The sequence below is a fragment of the Dama dama genome, chromosome 1 (assembly GCF_033118175.1).
Source record: "Dama dama isolate Ldn47 chromosome 1, ASM3311817v1, whole genome shotgun sequence".
Taxonomy (NCBI): domain Eukaryota; kingdom Metazoa; phylum Chordata; class Mammalia; order Artiodactyla; family Cervidae; genus Dama; species Dama dama.
This window is the reverse complement of record NC_083681.1, coordinates 51,670,077-51,688,764: the sequence shown is the minus strand read 5'-3', so window position 1 is coordinate 51,688,764 and position 18,688 is coordinate 51,670,077. Positions and strand designations below refer to the sequence as shown.

Sequence of the window (18,688 nt, the reverse complement as noted above, 5' to 3'; positions counted from 1 at the left end):
GTATATAGTGTACAGTTTTCAAATTCCCTGTTAGTTTCTGATGCTGTCTCTTGAATAAACTGATATTTGTGTTTTATATACTACTCTACCACACAAGAGTGACTAAGCTATATTGTTTCCCTCAGAAGCATATTTTAGATGACACTGTAGTTACTTCTGCCCATTTGATTTGAATTTAACTGTGTATATTATGTATGTTTTTAATTTTATTATGTATATTGTTTTTATATTATATACTTTGATATAATTTATAGTTTTAAGCTATATAATGCTAAGCAATAAGTGAAATACTATTCCATAGCAGTTTCCCTATTTTCCATTCATGTACACAGTAAAGTACACAACAGAGTGAGAGTGTCAGTAGTGTTAAGTCATGGCAGTAAAGCTGACCAGAAGATAGCTGCCCAAATTATAAATCAGAATCAGTTATCGATATAAATGAAAGGTGAATTAATGTATTTCTGTTGTTCATCTATAAACCTCATCAATAATTCTCTTCGGTTTTCTCCCCTTTAATTACAGCTGTTAATAACTAACAAAGGTGTGTGAATTTTACCTCTATTGCCTTTCTGTAATCAAACATAGAAACCTTAATGAGTACTGAAACTAGAGAAAATGAAGAAGCAGAAGAGATTTTTTTCAAAACCCCTAAATTAGCTGTAGATTTGTTTTCTACAGAATTTTAAGTCCCAACCAAGACTTGAGTCGTGCAGAACATCTGTGCTCTACCATACCAGTATATACCATGCCATTCTGTGCTTTGTCCTGATACAATCTCTCACGAATACTTTCTCTCTCAAACCTTTCTGTCAGGCATCTTGGACTTTTGTTCAGTAGCAAACAAATTTCCTGTTTCAACATTAACAAATTATAAAATATTTCAAACATATAGAAAAATGCAAAAAATAATATTACAGGTGTTCATGTGTCCATTACTAAAATTAGCAAATTTAGATTTAGATAAAAATTTTTTAAGGAAATCAGATACAGATATAGTTTAAATCCCTTTGTGACTCACCACTTCCATTTCTACTTTTCTTGTTCCCTTGTTTCTACCCTAGGGACAGCCACTATTCTGAGGTTACCATCTTTTATTCTAACCATGTTTTCAATACTTTTTACAAATTCACAAAGTATATATTCATAAGCAGTTTATAGTATTGCTATGTGCCTTTAAAGGAACTGTATACAGTGGCATGGTCTTGTGCTTATTCTGCAACTTAAAATTTTTAATTAACACATTATGGTTTCGAAATTTATCTAAATATATATAACTCCTCCATTTTAGCTTCTGTATTAAGTGCCTTTTTATAAACTGCATTTGATTTACATATGCTATTGAAAGTATTTGAGTGATTTCTAATAGTTTACTATTAAAATGATGCTCCTGTGAACATTCTTGTACATATTTTCATATACACATGTGTCTGCCCCTGAAGTTACTGAACCACAGACTATATACATAATCTAGTACTACCCAAAGAACTGTACCACTGCAGACTGTCTCCAGTACTGTATAGGTGTACCCATTTTCCCACATCCTCCTCAGGGCATAATATTGGAAATATTTTAGTTTTTACCAGTTGTTGGGTTTTAAATGGTATTTTCTATTTTCATTTCCCTTATCACTAGTAAAATTGAACATTGTTCATCATTCCTGTTTTTTCTGCTATAAATTGCTTACTCATATCCTTCATCATTTTTCTATTTTTTTAAATGTTTTTAAAATTTTGTTTTGTTTATTTTTGACTATGCTGAGTCTTTGTTGCTGCACATGGGGATTTCTCAGGTTGCGGCGAGCAGGAGCTGCTGTCTAGTTGCAGTGTGCGTTTCTCATTGCAGTGGCTTCTGTTGTTGCTGAGCACTGGCTCTGCAGTGTGCCGGCTTCAGTAATTGTGGCACGTGGGCTGAGTTGCTCCACAGCATGTGGAATCTTCCCAGATGAGGAATCAAACCTATGTCTCCTGGACTGGCAGACAGATTCTTAACCACTGGACCGTGAGGGATGTCCTGTTACGTTTTTCTTATGGATATGTAGGAATTCTTTTTATGTCATGGATACTAATTGTCTGTTATATATTAAAGGTAACAAAGTCCAGGAAATTCCCCTGTGGTTCAGTGATGCTGCCACTGCAAGGATCTTAGTGGGTTCCATTCCTTGTTGGAGAACTTAAGATCCTCCATGCTGTGCAGCGCAAGTCAACCCCCACCCCACCACCACCGCCAAAGTAACAGAGTCTAATTCTTTTAAATTTATATCTATGAACAGAAGATTTGAATTTTTATGTAATCATAAATTATCATTCTTTTCCATTATTGTATTTTTTATGCTTCTGCCTAGAAATCATATGGGTATTAATCTATATTTTCTTCTAGATGTTCTAAATTTTTTTTTGTAGAGTTAGTCTTTAATCCTTTTGTAATTTACCTGTATTGGTTTAAGGTAGGAATTCTATATATCCTCTTTCTAGATAACCATTTGTCCCAATACCATTTGTTGAACAGTCAAATTTGGACTCGTCTCTGTTATAAATCGGTTGAACAATCTGATTTGGACTGACTTCTCTTATGAATCAGTTCCTTGATACATGCACATTTATTTCTTGGTTTTGGGATTGTTTCATTGGTCTTTTTTGTCTGTTCCTGTCCAATATCACACTGTCTATTCTTCAAAATTATATTGATTTGTAATGGTCCTTCTCTGTTACCTTTAGAATCAGCTTATTGTCCTATGTGTATTTTAATTGGGATTACATTTAATTTATAGATTACTTAGATGATATATTTTAATCTTGAGTCTTCTCATCTCAGTACAGATTTCCCCTGTCAACCGAAAGTAGAGTGTTTCTATGAAACCTCTTATAAGCCAAAGTGGTGTAAAACAAAGAAGCAGTTACCTTAGGACACATCTTGCTAACAAATGCTAACAGAGTAAATAAAACACAGCTGCTAACAGGCACGGTTCAAAGCTCCGGTGGCTTAGTGCTGAGAGGCTGAGTGTAGTTTCTGGGGAAGGACTTGTCAGTGCCACTCTTGCAGCTTGGGATGTGCACTGCCTCTATAACAGCTCACTCCAAAACAAATGCTGAATGCTATTTTTGCTTTCTCTCTCTCTCTCTTTTTTAAAGTGAAAATCCTCTTTAGATTTCTTTCAGTTAGGAAAAAATATATACTAATGTAAGCCTTTCATGAAAGTGAAGTAGCATCAAGCAAGCTTTCGGAAAGTGGTAGATACCTATATTTTTAGGATTTTTTCTTACATTGTTCAGTTAATGTTTATGATTTTCTTCCTGCTGATGTGGAACATCTTTTTTTTCTATTATATAGTGTCTGTTGCTTTTTTGTATATATTTTCCTTATATTCCTTGCATATTTTTTCATAATGCATATGAATGTAACTATTTATTAATATATTGACAGTTTTTTTTAAAACAGCTTTATTAAGATAATTTTCATACCATAAAATTCACCCATGATAAATACACAGTTCAGTCAAGAAAATTTATAAAATTTACAATTTCATTTTAGAAAACTTCTGTCACCCCTAAAAGTTCCTTCATACCTGTTTGCGGCTGATGCCAGCTCCCACTGTCAGCCCCAGACAACCACCAATCTGTTTTATGTGTTTGTGGATTGCTTTTTCTGTAGATTTTATATAAATGGAATCGTACAATTTGTGGCTTTTTGTGTTTGGCTTCTTTTACTTAGCATGATATTTTTTGAGATTTCATCAACTTTGTACCATGTATCAGTAGTTCATTCTTCTTTATTTTTGATTAATACTGTATTATATGGAAAGTCACATTTTTGTTTATCAATTCACCAGTTGATAGGCATTTGGGATTTTTCTGGGTTTTGGCTATTTTTAGTAGCTGCTATTAATATTCATGTACAAGTCTTTGTGTCTTTTGTTGCTTTTATTTCTCAATGGATAGATACCCAGCTATGGAGAGTCCTTATTCATTAAGTGGTTATTATATTTTCCTTTTAATTCTTTGAACAAAATTTTCTTTGAACATTTTTTTTTCTAATTATTTATTTATTTGGCTGCAGTGGATCTTAGTTGCAGTATGTGGGATCTAGTTCCCTGGCCAGGGATCGAACCCAGGCTGCCTGCATTGGGAACACAGAGTGTTAACCCCTGGACCACCAGGGAAGGTCCTACCTTTGAACATTTTATAAAACTTGCTTTAAGGTCTGCTTCTACTAAATCAAATATATTGGCCTACTCGGGCAATATTTATTGCCTCCTTTTATTCTCTGAGTATGGGAGACATTTTAACGTTTCTTTGCATATCTCATAATTTTTTGTTGAAAATTGGACTTTTGAGATTACAAAAGAAAGATCTGGGTTCTTTACCCCACCCGACCCCCAAGGGTTGTTTTTGTTGAGTTGGGTAGGTGGTTGTGTCATTGCTTGCCCAGACTAATTCTGCAGAATCTGTCTATTCTGCTGTATGCTGCTACTGGTATCTTTGCTCAGTTTCTTTTTTTATTCTTATTTTTAAACCTGGACCTCAGTGACTCATCCCTGAGTCTGCATAGTTTGGTAGTCAGTCTGTGATTGGTCAGAAATTGTGCTCAAATACGTCAAACCAATAAGGCTTTTACCTTTTGGGTGGATGTGTTTTTTACTGGGGAGTGTATTCAAAGTCTAGGACTTCTTACCTTGCTTTTTTTCCTCCTGTGCCTTCTAAGGTCTCATCTGGAAGTACAAATAGCCTTCCTATTAATCTTGGGTGGCCTCAGCCTGCAAAGGCTTGGAGCAGGGCTTGGATTCCCAGCCAGAAATTGAGGCCATGTTGCAGCTGTAAAAGCACCAGATCCTAGCCACTAGATGAGTGGTCAGTGACAAGGGCACTCGTCCTACAGCTTTGCAGAAGAGAATTTCCAGAAAGACAGAAAGTAGTGAAGCAAGTAAAGTATTTATTAAGAGGAAAAAAGAGTATGTTATGTGTGGATAGACACACAGGCAGCCTCAGAGGGAGAGTCCCTGAGTCACGCCCTCATGGCAGTTTAAATCATTTATATGGGGCATTTCTTCTGGTTTTCCTTTGGGCAGTCATTTTGATTTGCCTTATTCACAGTCCATATTTGGTATATCTTAGGATCCTTCCATGTGTGCGCACACATTTCTTAACCAAGAAGGATCCTACCAAAGAGGCATATGGGTAGCTCATCCCTTGACATTACTTCCCTCTTTGGCCTGCAAGTAGCTTTAATGTGCCTATGTGGTCAGGGAGGTTTTAGGACTTCAGGAATAAGAGACATGTGGTCTGGGCAGGAGGCCTAAGCCTCCTCCCTTAATTGTCCTGTTATTCTTGTCTTGGAGTCTGGGTCAATAGAGAATGAATCTCCAGTTGCTTTATGGTGGGAGGTGGGGATCATGGGTTGGCATCTACCTCATGCTTCACTATCAGTTAGGGATACATGGAAAGTTTCTGCTCTTTCATTTCCAGGATCTTTGTGTTAAATTTCTGGCTAATCTGCTGGTCACATGATCACCCCAACTAGGACCACAGTCTCAGACTAGCAGAGCTACTGGTTTTCCTGATGCACTTCCTATGAAGATCACTACTTTTGTTAAATCTCTCTAGACAGGATACTAACCCTCTGTGATAGCCCACACTTTGTGGAGTGTGTTTCTCTCTGAATAAATCCACTTCTTGCCTATCTAAAAAAAAAAAAAAAAAAAAAAAACCCCTCTGGACATGAGCTTTTTAACCCTTTGCTCCAAATCAAGTTAGTCTCTCTGGCAGTGAACCTGCTGGTTTTCATTGCCACCATTATCCTGATAGAACTATTACTTAACTGAATGGAGATGGGACCAACCCTAGGCAAGAATGCCTCACATTGCCACTATGCTTACACAGAAGTCAACAGTTTTTCAATTTATTGTTTGCTTTTGGTTGATTTTCAGAGCCTATATTAGGTTTAAGTGAAAGTCACTCAGTCATGTCCAATTCTCGAGGCCAGATATTGGAGTGGGTAGCCTATTTCTTCTCCAGGGGATCTTCCCAACCCAGGAATCGAACCAGAGTCTGCTGCATTGTAATGGCAGATTCTTTACCAACTGAGCTATCAGGGAAGCGTAATAGGTGTAAACACATACATTAAAAAAGAAGAAAGATCTCAAATCACTAACCTAACCTTCCATTTTAAGGAACTAGAAAAATGAGAGGATACTAAACCAAAACAAGAAGAAGGAAGGAAATAATAAACATTAGAGCAGAGATAAATGAGGTAGAAAACAGAAAAACAATAGAATCAGCAAAACCAGAAGTTGGTTCTCTGAAAAGGTCAACAAAATTGACAGACCTTTAGGTAGACTGACTATATTTCTCTCCTACCACTGCCGTAACAAATTATCACAAATATGGTGGCTTAAAACAACAAAAATTTATTTCTCTCACAACTCTGGAAGCCAGAAGTCTAAAATCAAGCTGTCAACAGGATTGGTTCTTTGTGGAAGTTCTGAGGGGAGAAAATCCATTCCATACCTCTGCAAGTTTCTTGTGGTTGCTGGAAGTTCCTGGCAGCCCTTGGCATGTAGACTGGCATCACTGTGCTTCTGTTTTCACCTCACTTTCCCATGTCTATTTCTCTACTGTCTCGTGTAAAAGAACAGATGGGAGTCTTAATTACATGTGTAAAACCCCTTTTTCCAAATAAGATTGGTTTCATAGGTTTGAGGAGTTAAGACATAGGTATATCTTTTCTTTTTTTTTTTTTTGACCGCACAGAGCTTACAGGATTTTAGTTGCCCAGCCAGGGATTGAACCGCCATGCTTGACAGCGAAAACACAGATTCCTACCCACTGAAGCTCCAGGGAAGTCGTAAGACATGGCTATATCTATTATGGGCCACCATTCAATCCACTACACTGATAGCTCCCCTCATCCCACCCCCCCCCAAAAAAAAGATTTAAATTACTAAAATCAGGAATGAAAGTGTGATATTACTACCAATCTTATAGAAATCCGGATTATAAGAGAATACTATACACAGATACCAATAAATAACCTAGACAGAATGAACAAATTCCTAAAAACACAAACTCAAAACTAACTGAAGAAGAAATAGAAAAATCTAAACAATTTTATAATAAAGTGATTGAACCATAGTAAAAAAAAAATTCCACTGTAGAAAAATGTAGTACCAGATGGCTTTATAGGTGAATTCTCCCACATATTTGAAGAATTAACAAATTCTTCCAAAAAAACAGAGGGAGAACTTCCTAACTCGTTCTATGAGGGGAGCATTATCCTGATACCTTCTAATTTTTTCTATGCATATATTGTATATACATGCTTCAAAATTGGTATCATTTTGTTTTCACAAGTACTTTTTTCATATAAAATACATTTTGAAATATTCTTGCCTTTAAATATTACTTGAAAATGTGATTTTAATGACTGCATAGTATTTTATTATATTAACATGCCATAGATTTTCATGTCCCTTTTTGTCCATTTATATAAATCTGTAGTGAAGATTTTCTATTTATTTTTTTTTTTTGAGGAGTTTTTAATACTAATTTTTGTATACCTCTTTGATAACTTCCTTGAGACAGCCTTTAAGAAATGTGTTCCCTGGTCAAAAACAAAGATTTGTTAATATTTTCCGTATAGACTCATTACCTTCCACAAATATTATATCAATTTATACTCTGAAAAGCAGTGTACAAAAGTACCTATTCCTGATGTTATCAAAGCTGTATTTTAAATTAAATAAATATACCTATAAGAGCAACAGTTTGGATGAATGTAATACTCTTAATTTAATATTATTTTAATTTTTTATTCATGGTAAATTGCACATTTTTATTTTGTGCTATTTAAACAACTCAGAACAGTCAAAAGTTGAAGAAAAGAATGGATCATTAAACGGATAAGATAGTTAATGCCAAAGATAGTGATGATACATTAACAGAGTTGGAGATCATATTTTATACCAAACAAACTGACATCCAACATATTTTTATTAAGTACTTATATTCTCTTACATACTACTTTAGATATGGAAGGTATAGTACGGTTAGCTCACATTTTCATTGCAGGGCATTCATTCATTGATAATTTAACAGATATTTACTCAGGGCCCTCTATGTGCCTTTTATTGGAGATAAAATATTTAATAAGATCCAGATGGCCTGTGACCCCTTAAAGGAGAATAAAAATATCAAAATAGTCTTATTCATTGACTAATTATTTTCCACACATTATATTGATATTAACCTCATTACATACATTATTTTCTTTGATATTAAACTAATATTTGGAAACTGCATTTTGGAGACTTGCATGTGTCTGATCAAACCCATTCATATCAAATAAAATACTAACTTGCTTTTTATTTATTTATTAAAGTATCAAATTTATTTCAATATCTAGTTTCATTTTTAAATTAAAGCTATTGGATAATTTTTTGCAATTTAAAATTCATTATTAGAGGTGAGGAAAACATTAATAAGCTATTAATTATTGAAAACAAAATTATCAATGATGCATTTTAAAAAGCCATGTTAAAGAGTAAAAAGTTCCAATTATACTATTTGACTGAAGGAAATATCCTTTACCTCTGTATTTCTAACATTCTCATTTTGACATAATTTACACCTTTTTCACACAATTAATACAATGCAAACAAAAATTTTCCAAATGTTAAGACTTTCTTTACTGTTTATGACATGAATAACTATAACTCTTCAGAAGTTCCTTAAAAGAAAGTTGAAATTTTAATTTTGATATTAACCTCATTACCTCAGACCGTGAACCTGTCTGACCAAAAAGTAAAGGACATCACCACCACATGAATTAAAACAAAGAATAGAATAAAAAGCAAAAGTGGTATCTATATAGTCAGCAAATTATCTGATAAGACATGTTAACTACTTCACATTTCTACTTAGCACAAGTGAGAATAAACTGGTTCCAAGGTACTACGGGTTTGGCATTTTTACTCTTAAGCTTTAAATCATAGTGTTACTCAAGTCATCTCTAAGAAAATGGCAGTGTTCATAAGTACAAAAATGATTATATCCAGTGGGTGGTATTCTACATAGTCAAGATAACAAGAAAATTCTTTATAAAACTAGATATTTAAAAATGCAGATTATCTGATAATTACCAGTATCTCAAAAGCTAAAATAAGAAAAATACAGAAAATAGAGAAGTACTCATTGAATAATATTATTTTGCTTTGAGGAAACCAGAAATGATGCTATTCCAAGAAATAAGTAATAATGATAAGAGATATAATTAATACACCATGTTATCTTTTAAGCCAAACCATGCTTTTCTGCTCAGAACAACTCTTGATTTTTACATTCTTAGTCTCCTTTGTCCAGAACAGGACCACATTTTAAGCCATTATTTGAATAGAGTTCATAATCTAAAGTCACTTTTCTTCACAGGGTGTTTTCATTTTAGTATTCATACATAAGCTGCAAAAAGGCAAATGAAGTCAGTTAAAAGAATCTGTAGCATAATAAATGCCAATTTACAGTAACTGTCAACAGACTTCTATACTGAAGCCGAAAAGTTGCTACAGTACAGGTGAGAACTGACATGATTCTTCTGTAGACTCAGACTTCATTTAGTAATACTGTCATAAGATCCAAAAAGAAACCTTAATGGGTCCTTTCAAAGATGAAAAATTTTCCAAACAGTTTTCCTCCGGACGCACAGCCTGTTCATTCCTTCAATCCTTTTTTAGTTGTTTAGCTTTTGCAATATTTTCTTGACGTTTTTGTTTCTTTTGCTCCTTTTCCCTGGCCTCAATCATCTTGGCCAGTTTCCAAGACAGCACAGCACTTGCTAGAAACAATGGAATCAGAGCCAAAATAACTGTTGTAAGGAAGCCATATGTAAGGAAGCCATCCTTTGCAGCCCATTCCACAACATACTCAGCCCAAGTCTTTAAGTCATACATCTTCGTGGAGGCCTTATGCTTGAGTGGTGATCTCTAATTTTGTTCTGGGATTATCAGCCAGTCACAATTTCAGATGACATTTGGTTGGCTGTCTTCTTTAACTCTACCAATACACTTCTGAGAGAAGGCTTGAATTCTATATATTCCCGTGCACCTCAATTTCGGACCCCAGGTGCAAGCGCCCTCCACACTTTAAATATTACTCTTCTTCCTTGCGAAAAGGATCCACCAGGCATGATCTTCAGATCAGACCCGCTCGGCGCCTGAAGGTGAGGGTACCTCATAGCCACCCGCACTGTCCTTTCCTGTGTACCCCACCCCCCGCCCCGCGCCGCTGCCCTCACCGTTCCTCACCCTACCCGGTGGCCCGCCTCTGGGGCCACGCTTCCCGAACCCTCCGCCTCGGCGAGCGCGGGCCCGGCGGGGCTCGAACAGCCGGCAGTCCCGGGGAATCGGGAGGTCATCCCCGCCACACCCTGGGCCGCCGGCGCAGTGGCCACCTCCGCTGAGCACCGGGGCAAAACCGCGGCACCGACCGCCACCCGCCTCCCGTACATCTCGCAGGGGACGCCGGGTTCGGACCCCGACTCCTGAATCGCCTCCTAACTTGCTTTTTTTTTTTTTTTTTTTTTCAGTTGGAGGCTAATTACTTCACAACATTTCAGTGGGTTTTGTTATACATTGACATGAATCAGCCATGGAGTTACATGTATTCCCCATCCCGATCCCCCCTCCCACCTCCCTCTCCACCTTCTAACTTGCTTTTTAAAAGGCCTTTCAGTATTAAAGGTGTGGTGTTTTTCTGATAAGCATAGAATGAACCCACACACACACATATACGCACAAAGTCTCATTCCATTTAAATGTAACACTTTCAGTCTTCAGGCTATTGGTAGTTATGAGTTTAGAAGGTTAAGGATGCTGATTCCCACTTAGGGCTAAAATTTATTTGTCCTTCTTCTATGAAATTAGAGCTAAGAATGATAATAAGTGCCTTTTTAGTTTGGCTTTGATTGCACCTTCTATATAGAGGCTATTAGCACTGTTGCATAAAACTCTAATGGCTCTTGCCAGAGGGGACTGAATAAGCAGTCAGATGTTGTTGAAGAAGCTCCCTGAACTTTACTTCTTGATTACAGGAAGATTCACTCACCATCTTCATAGATTTCCTACAAACCAGATAGTTTTCTCTAAGAGATCAAAATCTAACAGAGAGAAACTGGAATATTTTTACCAAATTGGCAGCATTTAAAAATCAGAATAAACCTCTATATCTCTTTAAAGAAATCTGATATAGGTACAGGGAAATTTGAAATAAAAAAATAGAAACTTAATTTTTGTCTGATAATTTTAAATCCATTACTTAAAAAGATATTTAAGGCACAGTCTGTTAGACCTGCAGTCTTACTTAGTGGGTACAAAAATGCTTAGTTGTAACTTTTAGAAGCAGAATTATTGTTGTTGCTGAAAAATGGATCCTGTCTTTCTTGACCTTCCTTCCTTCTTTTTTGAATGTCCTGAGCTAATGCTTTTTCTGTGTTCGATTACTGCTGAGCACAGCAGAGCTTGTTGCTGGAACTGACTTCAGTATGGACATGTGAATGTTTATAATAAGAAAAGCCAAATTCTCTTCCATGGACTCTATACTTGAAAGCTTTGTTACACTGGGTAACGATATGTCCCCACCCCCCCCCACCCCACCCCACCCCACCCCCACACACTGTATACTTGACTACTCTATTAAAATATGAAAACATTTTGCTTTACATGTTTAGCTCAGAGCCCACTTTTATTAAATGTAAAGACCAAAATGTCTATGGTTCTTATCCTTACTGTATTTTTTAGAGAACATTTGTAATCTTAAATCAGCTTTAGAGTACAACTTAAAAACCATTTTAAAACCTACTGAATTGATTTATTAGGAAAACAAAAATAATCAAAATGATGTTAGTTTTAGGTAAGCATTGATAAGTACTGATTTCAGTTGCTAAGAACTGAGGCACTTTTTTAAATTTAAAATGTGACCAGTGTAATTCTTAAGATTTTTACATGTGCTCAGGCATCATTTCCTCCAGAAAATCTTCCTTAAACCTCCACATTTGTTCCAGTGCCTCTCTACTAGAACCCTGTATAATTAAATCATACTATTACATGCTTGTCTCCAATACTTGGCCAAATTCTTTATGGTTATGTACTCAAATACACGCATATAAACACAGACTCAACCCTTAGCATCATTCTTGGCACAGTGTAGGACCTTAAGAAATACTTTTTTTGAACTGAACTGTTGAATAATTATTTTTAAACTTTTTTTTATTGGAGTGTAGTTGATTAACCATATTGTGTTAGTTTCTGGTGTACAGCAGAGTGATTCAGTTACACATATACATATATCTGTTCTTTTAAAAATTCTTTGCCCATTTAGATTATTAACATAATATTGAGCAGAGTTCTCCTTTGCTATAGAATTAAGTCCTTGTATCATAGTACAAAGTACATAGAAAATTCAGGTGCAAAGAAATGTAGCTATCATATGTTAATGTACCATATATCTAAGATCATTCCTGTCAGAGGCTACCTTTGAGCTATAAAAGATGAGACCCCATTCAGTACAACCACTCGTTGTAGTTCAGAAGAGCACTAAACTATCTCCTTTCCACTAATGGTTCTGTATATCCAACAAGTGTGTATTAACTCTTCCCTAAAATTTCAATGTGAGAAACTTTCAGATTGCCTGTATCTGGAATAATGCTTCCTAAATTAAAACTAAAGCTTTATATTCTTCATGCTAAGTACTTTCTGGCATTTCAATACTTCAGTCTCAAAAGTGCAGTCAAAAGATGATATTTAAATAACACAATCGAAAGATGAATGTGGGAAATTCTAGATTACATTCTAACTTGGAATGCCAAAAATTCTTCTATTTTCAATAGTCCTATTTACTGACATGTATGTTTTTCTGGTTTACGTACCTAAAGATCTGAATTTCAGTCATGTTAATAGTTTCTCCCAGAAGCCTTTCTGTGTCCTCCTTCAGTTTTTTGTCCCTTCACATCTTCTTGCTTCCAGCTGTGAAACTATGCCCAGATCATCACTTCCTTTTGGCCATCAGGACCACAGTCGAGGAAGAGCCCCATTTTACTATGGGAGTGGTACAGTTGGTAAACAAAAACCTGCTATTTAACTAAGCAGGAGGCATGCCCTATAGAGGAGTAAAAACTGAAAGAGTGATGAAACGTTTTACCTTTGAATAATTTAGGATCCTGTTTTTCATGGGCAAAAATTCCTGTAGGCAGGCTCTTAGATTATTTTGGTTACGTTGTTACATAAATATGTATAAAAAAGCCTAGGTTAAAAATGTATGCTTATGGCTTTTATACAAGTATAAAACCAAAACAGTTATTTAATCACAAGCAAATCTATAAAATCAGTAAAATTCAAATTGACAAAATGAATTAAATATAGTAGCTGATAATGATCCACTGACCCTAAATTGCTCCTTGAAATGTAAATTATGATATTCTCCTCAGGGTCGAGTTCTCGGTGCCTGTACTACCTTATACCTACAGTGACTCTGTTCTCTTTGTTATTATAGCATCCACCGATGTCATTTTATCTTCACTGTGTTTCAACTATGCATTTATATTTTCAGTTTACAGTCATTTTAAGTTCAGGATCTATTCTCATTAACCTAGGACCACTGGAGTAAAACTGCTAGGCCCACTGTTGGTAAACATGAGCATTGGCACAGAAATCACATGGCAATACTCCAATAAAGATGATCATCTGTATAATCCTGGGTTAAATAATATCCTTTAAAATGATTTATTAAAATGAAAAAATGTATATTCTCACAGATAATTTGTGGACAGCAAAAATTATGCGATTATATCCCCAGCTTCCATTATAAGGAAACCTACTCTAATTATTTTTGCCTGTAAGTATATATTTGAGTGACAAAATAGATTTGAGAGTGGGGTGGGGCAAAAGAGATTTCCTAAAGTGTATACTCAGGCCAGTATAGTCTTGGTGTGAGTCCCTTGAAGTATGCTGCTTTAATTTACTCACCTTTGTCACATAATTTTACTTGATTGCTAATTCTGGTGTGTTTATTAAAAATGAAGATCATTTAGCAGAAGGGTGAGATGGAAAATAATGAATGTCTGAGGGACTAAAATTCATGGATATTTAAAAGACAGTTGAGGTGATATATATTAAAGCTTTTAAATCAAGTATTTGTGGAGTGCATGAAGTTCATTGCAAAGTTTTGAGATTGCCCAGAGCACAGAGATAAAACATGGTCACTAAATAAACAAATAGCAGCAGCAAAACAAATCCTAGGGGAGACGGGAATCTAATTTCTGGGTTTCCTAGGTGGCACTAGTGGTAAAGAACCTGCCTGCCTATGCAGGAGACATAAGAGACGCAGGTTCAATCCCTGGGTCAGGAAGATCCCCTGGAGAAGGGCATGGCAACCCACTCACGTATCCTTCCCTGGAGAATCCCATGGACAGAGGAGCCTGGCGGACTACAATCCATAGGGTCACCAAGAGTTGGACACGACTGAAGCAACTTAGTGCAGGACAGAATTGCCACATTATCTTTTAAATGTCCTATTCTTAACCAAAAACTAGACATATAAAGAAACAAGACACACACACACACAAAAAAAGAAACAAGACAATATAACCCATTCACAGAAACAAAAGGAGTCAATAGAAACTGACCTCAAGGAAACCCATACATTGAACTTACTAGACAAAGATTTTATTTAATCACCCCTTTATGAGCGAAGATCATAAATATGATTAAAGAGCTAGATGAAACCATGTCCAAAGAAATAAAGTGTGAGAACAATGTTTTACCAAGGGGAGAATATCAACAAAGAGACAGAAATTATAAAAAGGAACTAAATAGAAATTCTGAAGTTGAGAAGTGCAGTAATTAAAACTAAAATACACTGAAGGACTTGGCAATAAAGCTGAACCAGCAAAAGAAAAAATCTGTGAACTTAAAGATCAGACAATTGAGATGATTCAGTCTGCAAAAGGAGTAGATAAATTAAGTCTGATTTAAAAAACAGTGCATAAGGCAATCACTGTAAAGTGTTGATGGGCTTATACTGTATGAAGATATATCTCTATAATAATAGCACAGAAGAGGGAGAGTAGAGCTATAAAGGGGCATAGTTTTTGTATTCTGTTGAAATTAAGCTTGCATTAATCCAAACCAGTTTGCTTAAATTAAGATGTTAACTGTAATCCTCAGGCAACCACTACAAAAATCTTAAAAAGATCTAGTAAAAGAAACAAGGGACTTAAAAGAGTAGACTATTTTACAGCCTTCGTGAGGAGATTCTATTCTTATCTCTCTATAGATGAGGAAACTGAGGCTTAGAGAGGTTATACAGCTTAAGTACATAATAGAATCAAGACTCAAAACCTAATCTTTCATCAAAATCCTTTATTATAGGTCCTCTATGGGAAATAGGTGAAATTCTTGGGTAGAATATAGAAATATTTAAGCTTTATTATTTTAGTAACCATCTTTTGTAAGTACCATACTCTCTGGTCTCTATCAGATCAGAAATTTAATGCTCAAGAAGGTTCAGTGTTTCCCCAAAGTGTCATTGCTAGCTAAGTGATAGATCTGAGATTTGAACGCAACTGTATGTGGTTCAAGACTTTCTATTGGACCATGCTGCTTTGAGGTTGCAACCCAAATGTTGAGATGGTTTTAGCACATTCACAACTAGATGACACATGCTTATAAGTAACTCAAGAGGACGATACAGACTTTATAGAAAAGCCGTATTAAATTTTCCTTTCCTGGCTTTGTAATTCACAGATGGAAACTTTGTTTTCCTCTTTCATAGAACCTGAAGTAACTCAGTGCTTTTAAATAAAATAACCAAGTAAAAATTTAGGTGACATGTTTCTAATTTTACTTTATATCATTGACAAGTTCAACCATATATTAAAGATATTATAGTGATGCAAATTTAACTCAGAACTTGCTTTGATCTCTTTAAATTTGTAAAAATCTGCTTTCTCTTTGCATCCTAGTTAAGTGCAGCTTAAAGTCTTCTCAGAAAGATACACATATGCAGGCAGGCAATCATTATTGTTTTGCATCAGTAAAAGAGGACTGTAGAATTTCATAATTTAATTTTAAGACAGCTCTTATTTATCATCATCTTGATATTTATATTCCTGACTTTTACCAAAGACTATTCAGAATGCCTGTTGCTCTCAGCAAAAGAAGCGTTTGCTTCTTCTAGGCTGTATTAAGGAAACTCAAGAGATTTCAGCATAGCTCTGTTACTGCAAAAACTCTGCGCTTCCTGGATCTAAATAAGGAGGCCACTGTTTCAGGTCCTTACTTTAGGGGAAATTGCATCAAATGCTTAGAAAAATGACACATTTTCTTTCTCCTAACTCCTAACTCATCATAATTTCCCTCTTCAAACAAGTTCCAAGAATTTATACTTTCCTATAAATAAATGTTATTGGAACACCCTAGAATTCTAAGCTTCTGAATTTGTCTTTAGGATATCCCAATTTTCCTTTACTATTTTGAGTATTTGCTACTATGAGTTTCGGTTCCAGACTCAACTGATTTTAGAGATCAAGTTGATCAAATGAATAGAGAGCAGAAGTAATATATAAAAAGAGTACTGTAATATATAAGGAACATATATATATATAATATATAAGTAATATATAAGGAATATGGATATTCAAAGGGATTCAGAAGCCTTTCAGCTTTTTCAAACTATTAAAACAATTAAAACAAAGGCCCCGTGGTTTCTCAATTTAGATAATACAGACTTCTTCCCATAGCAATTGGTACCAAGTAATCAAAAACAAAATTTGTGTTTAAAAGTTACATTTGAGTGAGTTCCCTACCAAATTTTTGCATGGTGGAGACCACTGAGAATCTCTTACTGCCAGATTAACTCATATTTGTATAAACCTTAAAAGAATGCTTCTCCTGCCATTTCTGAGCATGTATATGAATTCTAATGTATCACTGATTATGAAATTTATGACTGTGCATACAGATCTCTATAGGAATAGAAGTTTGTGCACATCTACTGATTTGAAATTGACCAAACAAGTATACTTAGAGAACATTTTTGTGCCTTGCTCATGTAAATGCTAGACAGGGCTCAGGGCATCTTTATCATGCATGTCCTTGTCAAACTATTATAGTTGTGATAGTTTTATAATTTATTGTAAGCTTTAAAAGTTTTCACCTTTAAGTTTATAAAAAATACATGTAGCTTGTGGGTTGTATCTGTGATTCGGCTTTGAAATTAAAATTGTCTATTTCAAGCTTTTCAGTTCAGTTCAGTCGCTCAGTCGTGTCCAACTCTTTGCGACCCCATGAATCGCAGCACGCCAGGCCTCCCTGTCCATCACAAACCCCCGGAGTTTACTCAAACTCATGCCCATCAGGTTGGTGATGCCATCCAGCCATCTCATCTTCTGTCGTCCCCTTCTCCTCCTGCCCCCAATCCCTCCCAGCATCAGTGTCTTTTCCAATGAGTCAACTCTTCACATGAGGTGGCCAAAGTATTGGAGTTTCAGCTTCAGCATCAGTCCTTCCAATGAACACCCAGGACTGATCTCCTTCAGGATGGCCTGGTTGGATCTCCTTGCAGTCCAAGGGACTCTCAAGAGTCTTCTCCAGCACCACAGTTCAAAAGCATCAATTTTTAGGCGCTCAGCTTTCTTCACAGTCCAGCTCTCACATCCGTACATGACCACTGGATAAACCATAGCCTTGACTAGATAGACCTTTGTTGGCAAAGTAATGTCTCTGCTTTTTAACATTGTACAGGAGACAGGGATCATTGTACAGGAGACAGGGATCAAGACCATCGCCATGGAAAAGAAATGCAAAAAGGCAAAATGGTTGTCTGAGGAGGCCTTACAAATAGCTGTGAAAAGAAGAGAAGCAAAAAGCAAAGGAGAAAAGGAAAGATTTCAAGCTTTTAGATTTGTTTAATTGAAAAGAATAGTAAGGCAGGAATAGTAAGGCAAGCTGTTAAATTATTATCACTTGCAGCTAGTGATCTGTATGAATCAAGGGTGACAAGAGTGGAAGGTGCAAAAGCAGGCCCCAATTATAAGAGAGGGAAGGCACTGAAGATTTGAGGGTGAAGTAGATATAATCAGGCATTTACTTTATCTTAATTGGGTCAGCTTTATTCTGATGAAAAAATAAACATGTAGCATGTAATTTACAGACTTAAATTTTAATCAGACACTATTTCCCTTCTCTGAGCTTCACACCTACATATCATACTGTCTCTTGAGCTAAACTGTTCTCTTCTCCAGCTTCGCTTCTTCTTGGGTTCTTGGCGCAGTGTATAATATACACTCACTTGCCTGGATCAGACACTTGGAAATAAAGGTTTACTTTCCCCTCTGCCTTTGTTTCAGCATCTAGTTAACCACTAAATCTTGTTGATTTCATTTCTTACTTATCTACTGCCCTCCAGACATCCTGTTTCATCTGGGTTATTGCAGCAGTCTCCTGTTGCCCTGTATCTTGCCAACCCATTTCTACAGCGCAACTAGGAGAAGGCTTCCAAGCCACATATTTCACTTGACTGCTGGACTATGTTCATTAATGATTCGTTGCATTTAAACTAAAGTACAAGCAAAACAAAACAAAAAATCTTTTGACTGCATGATCTGGACAGGGCTTACCTCTTGGTTCTTCATTTATTCTCCCCATTTCTCT

At 35.9% G+C, this 18,688-nt stretch overlaps 2 protein-coding genes across 4 annotated transcripts in view; one reads left to right on the top strand and one right to left on the bottom strand.

Annotated features, from left to right (window-relative positions):
* Positions 1 to 18,688, top strand: part of FCHSD2 (FCH and double SH3 domains 2) — a 259,190-nt gene that overhangs the window by 165,222 nt on the left and 75,280 nt on the right. The window lies entirely within an intron of this gene.
* Positions 9,704 to 9,934, bottom strand: LOC133054596 (small integral membrane protein 15-like). Its single transcript, XM_061139734.1, has one exon. It carries the CDS (start codon positions 9,932 to 9,934, stop codon positions 9,704 to 9,706), a length of 231 nt encoding a protein of 76 aa, XP_060995717.1.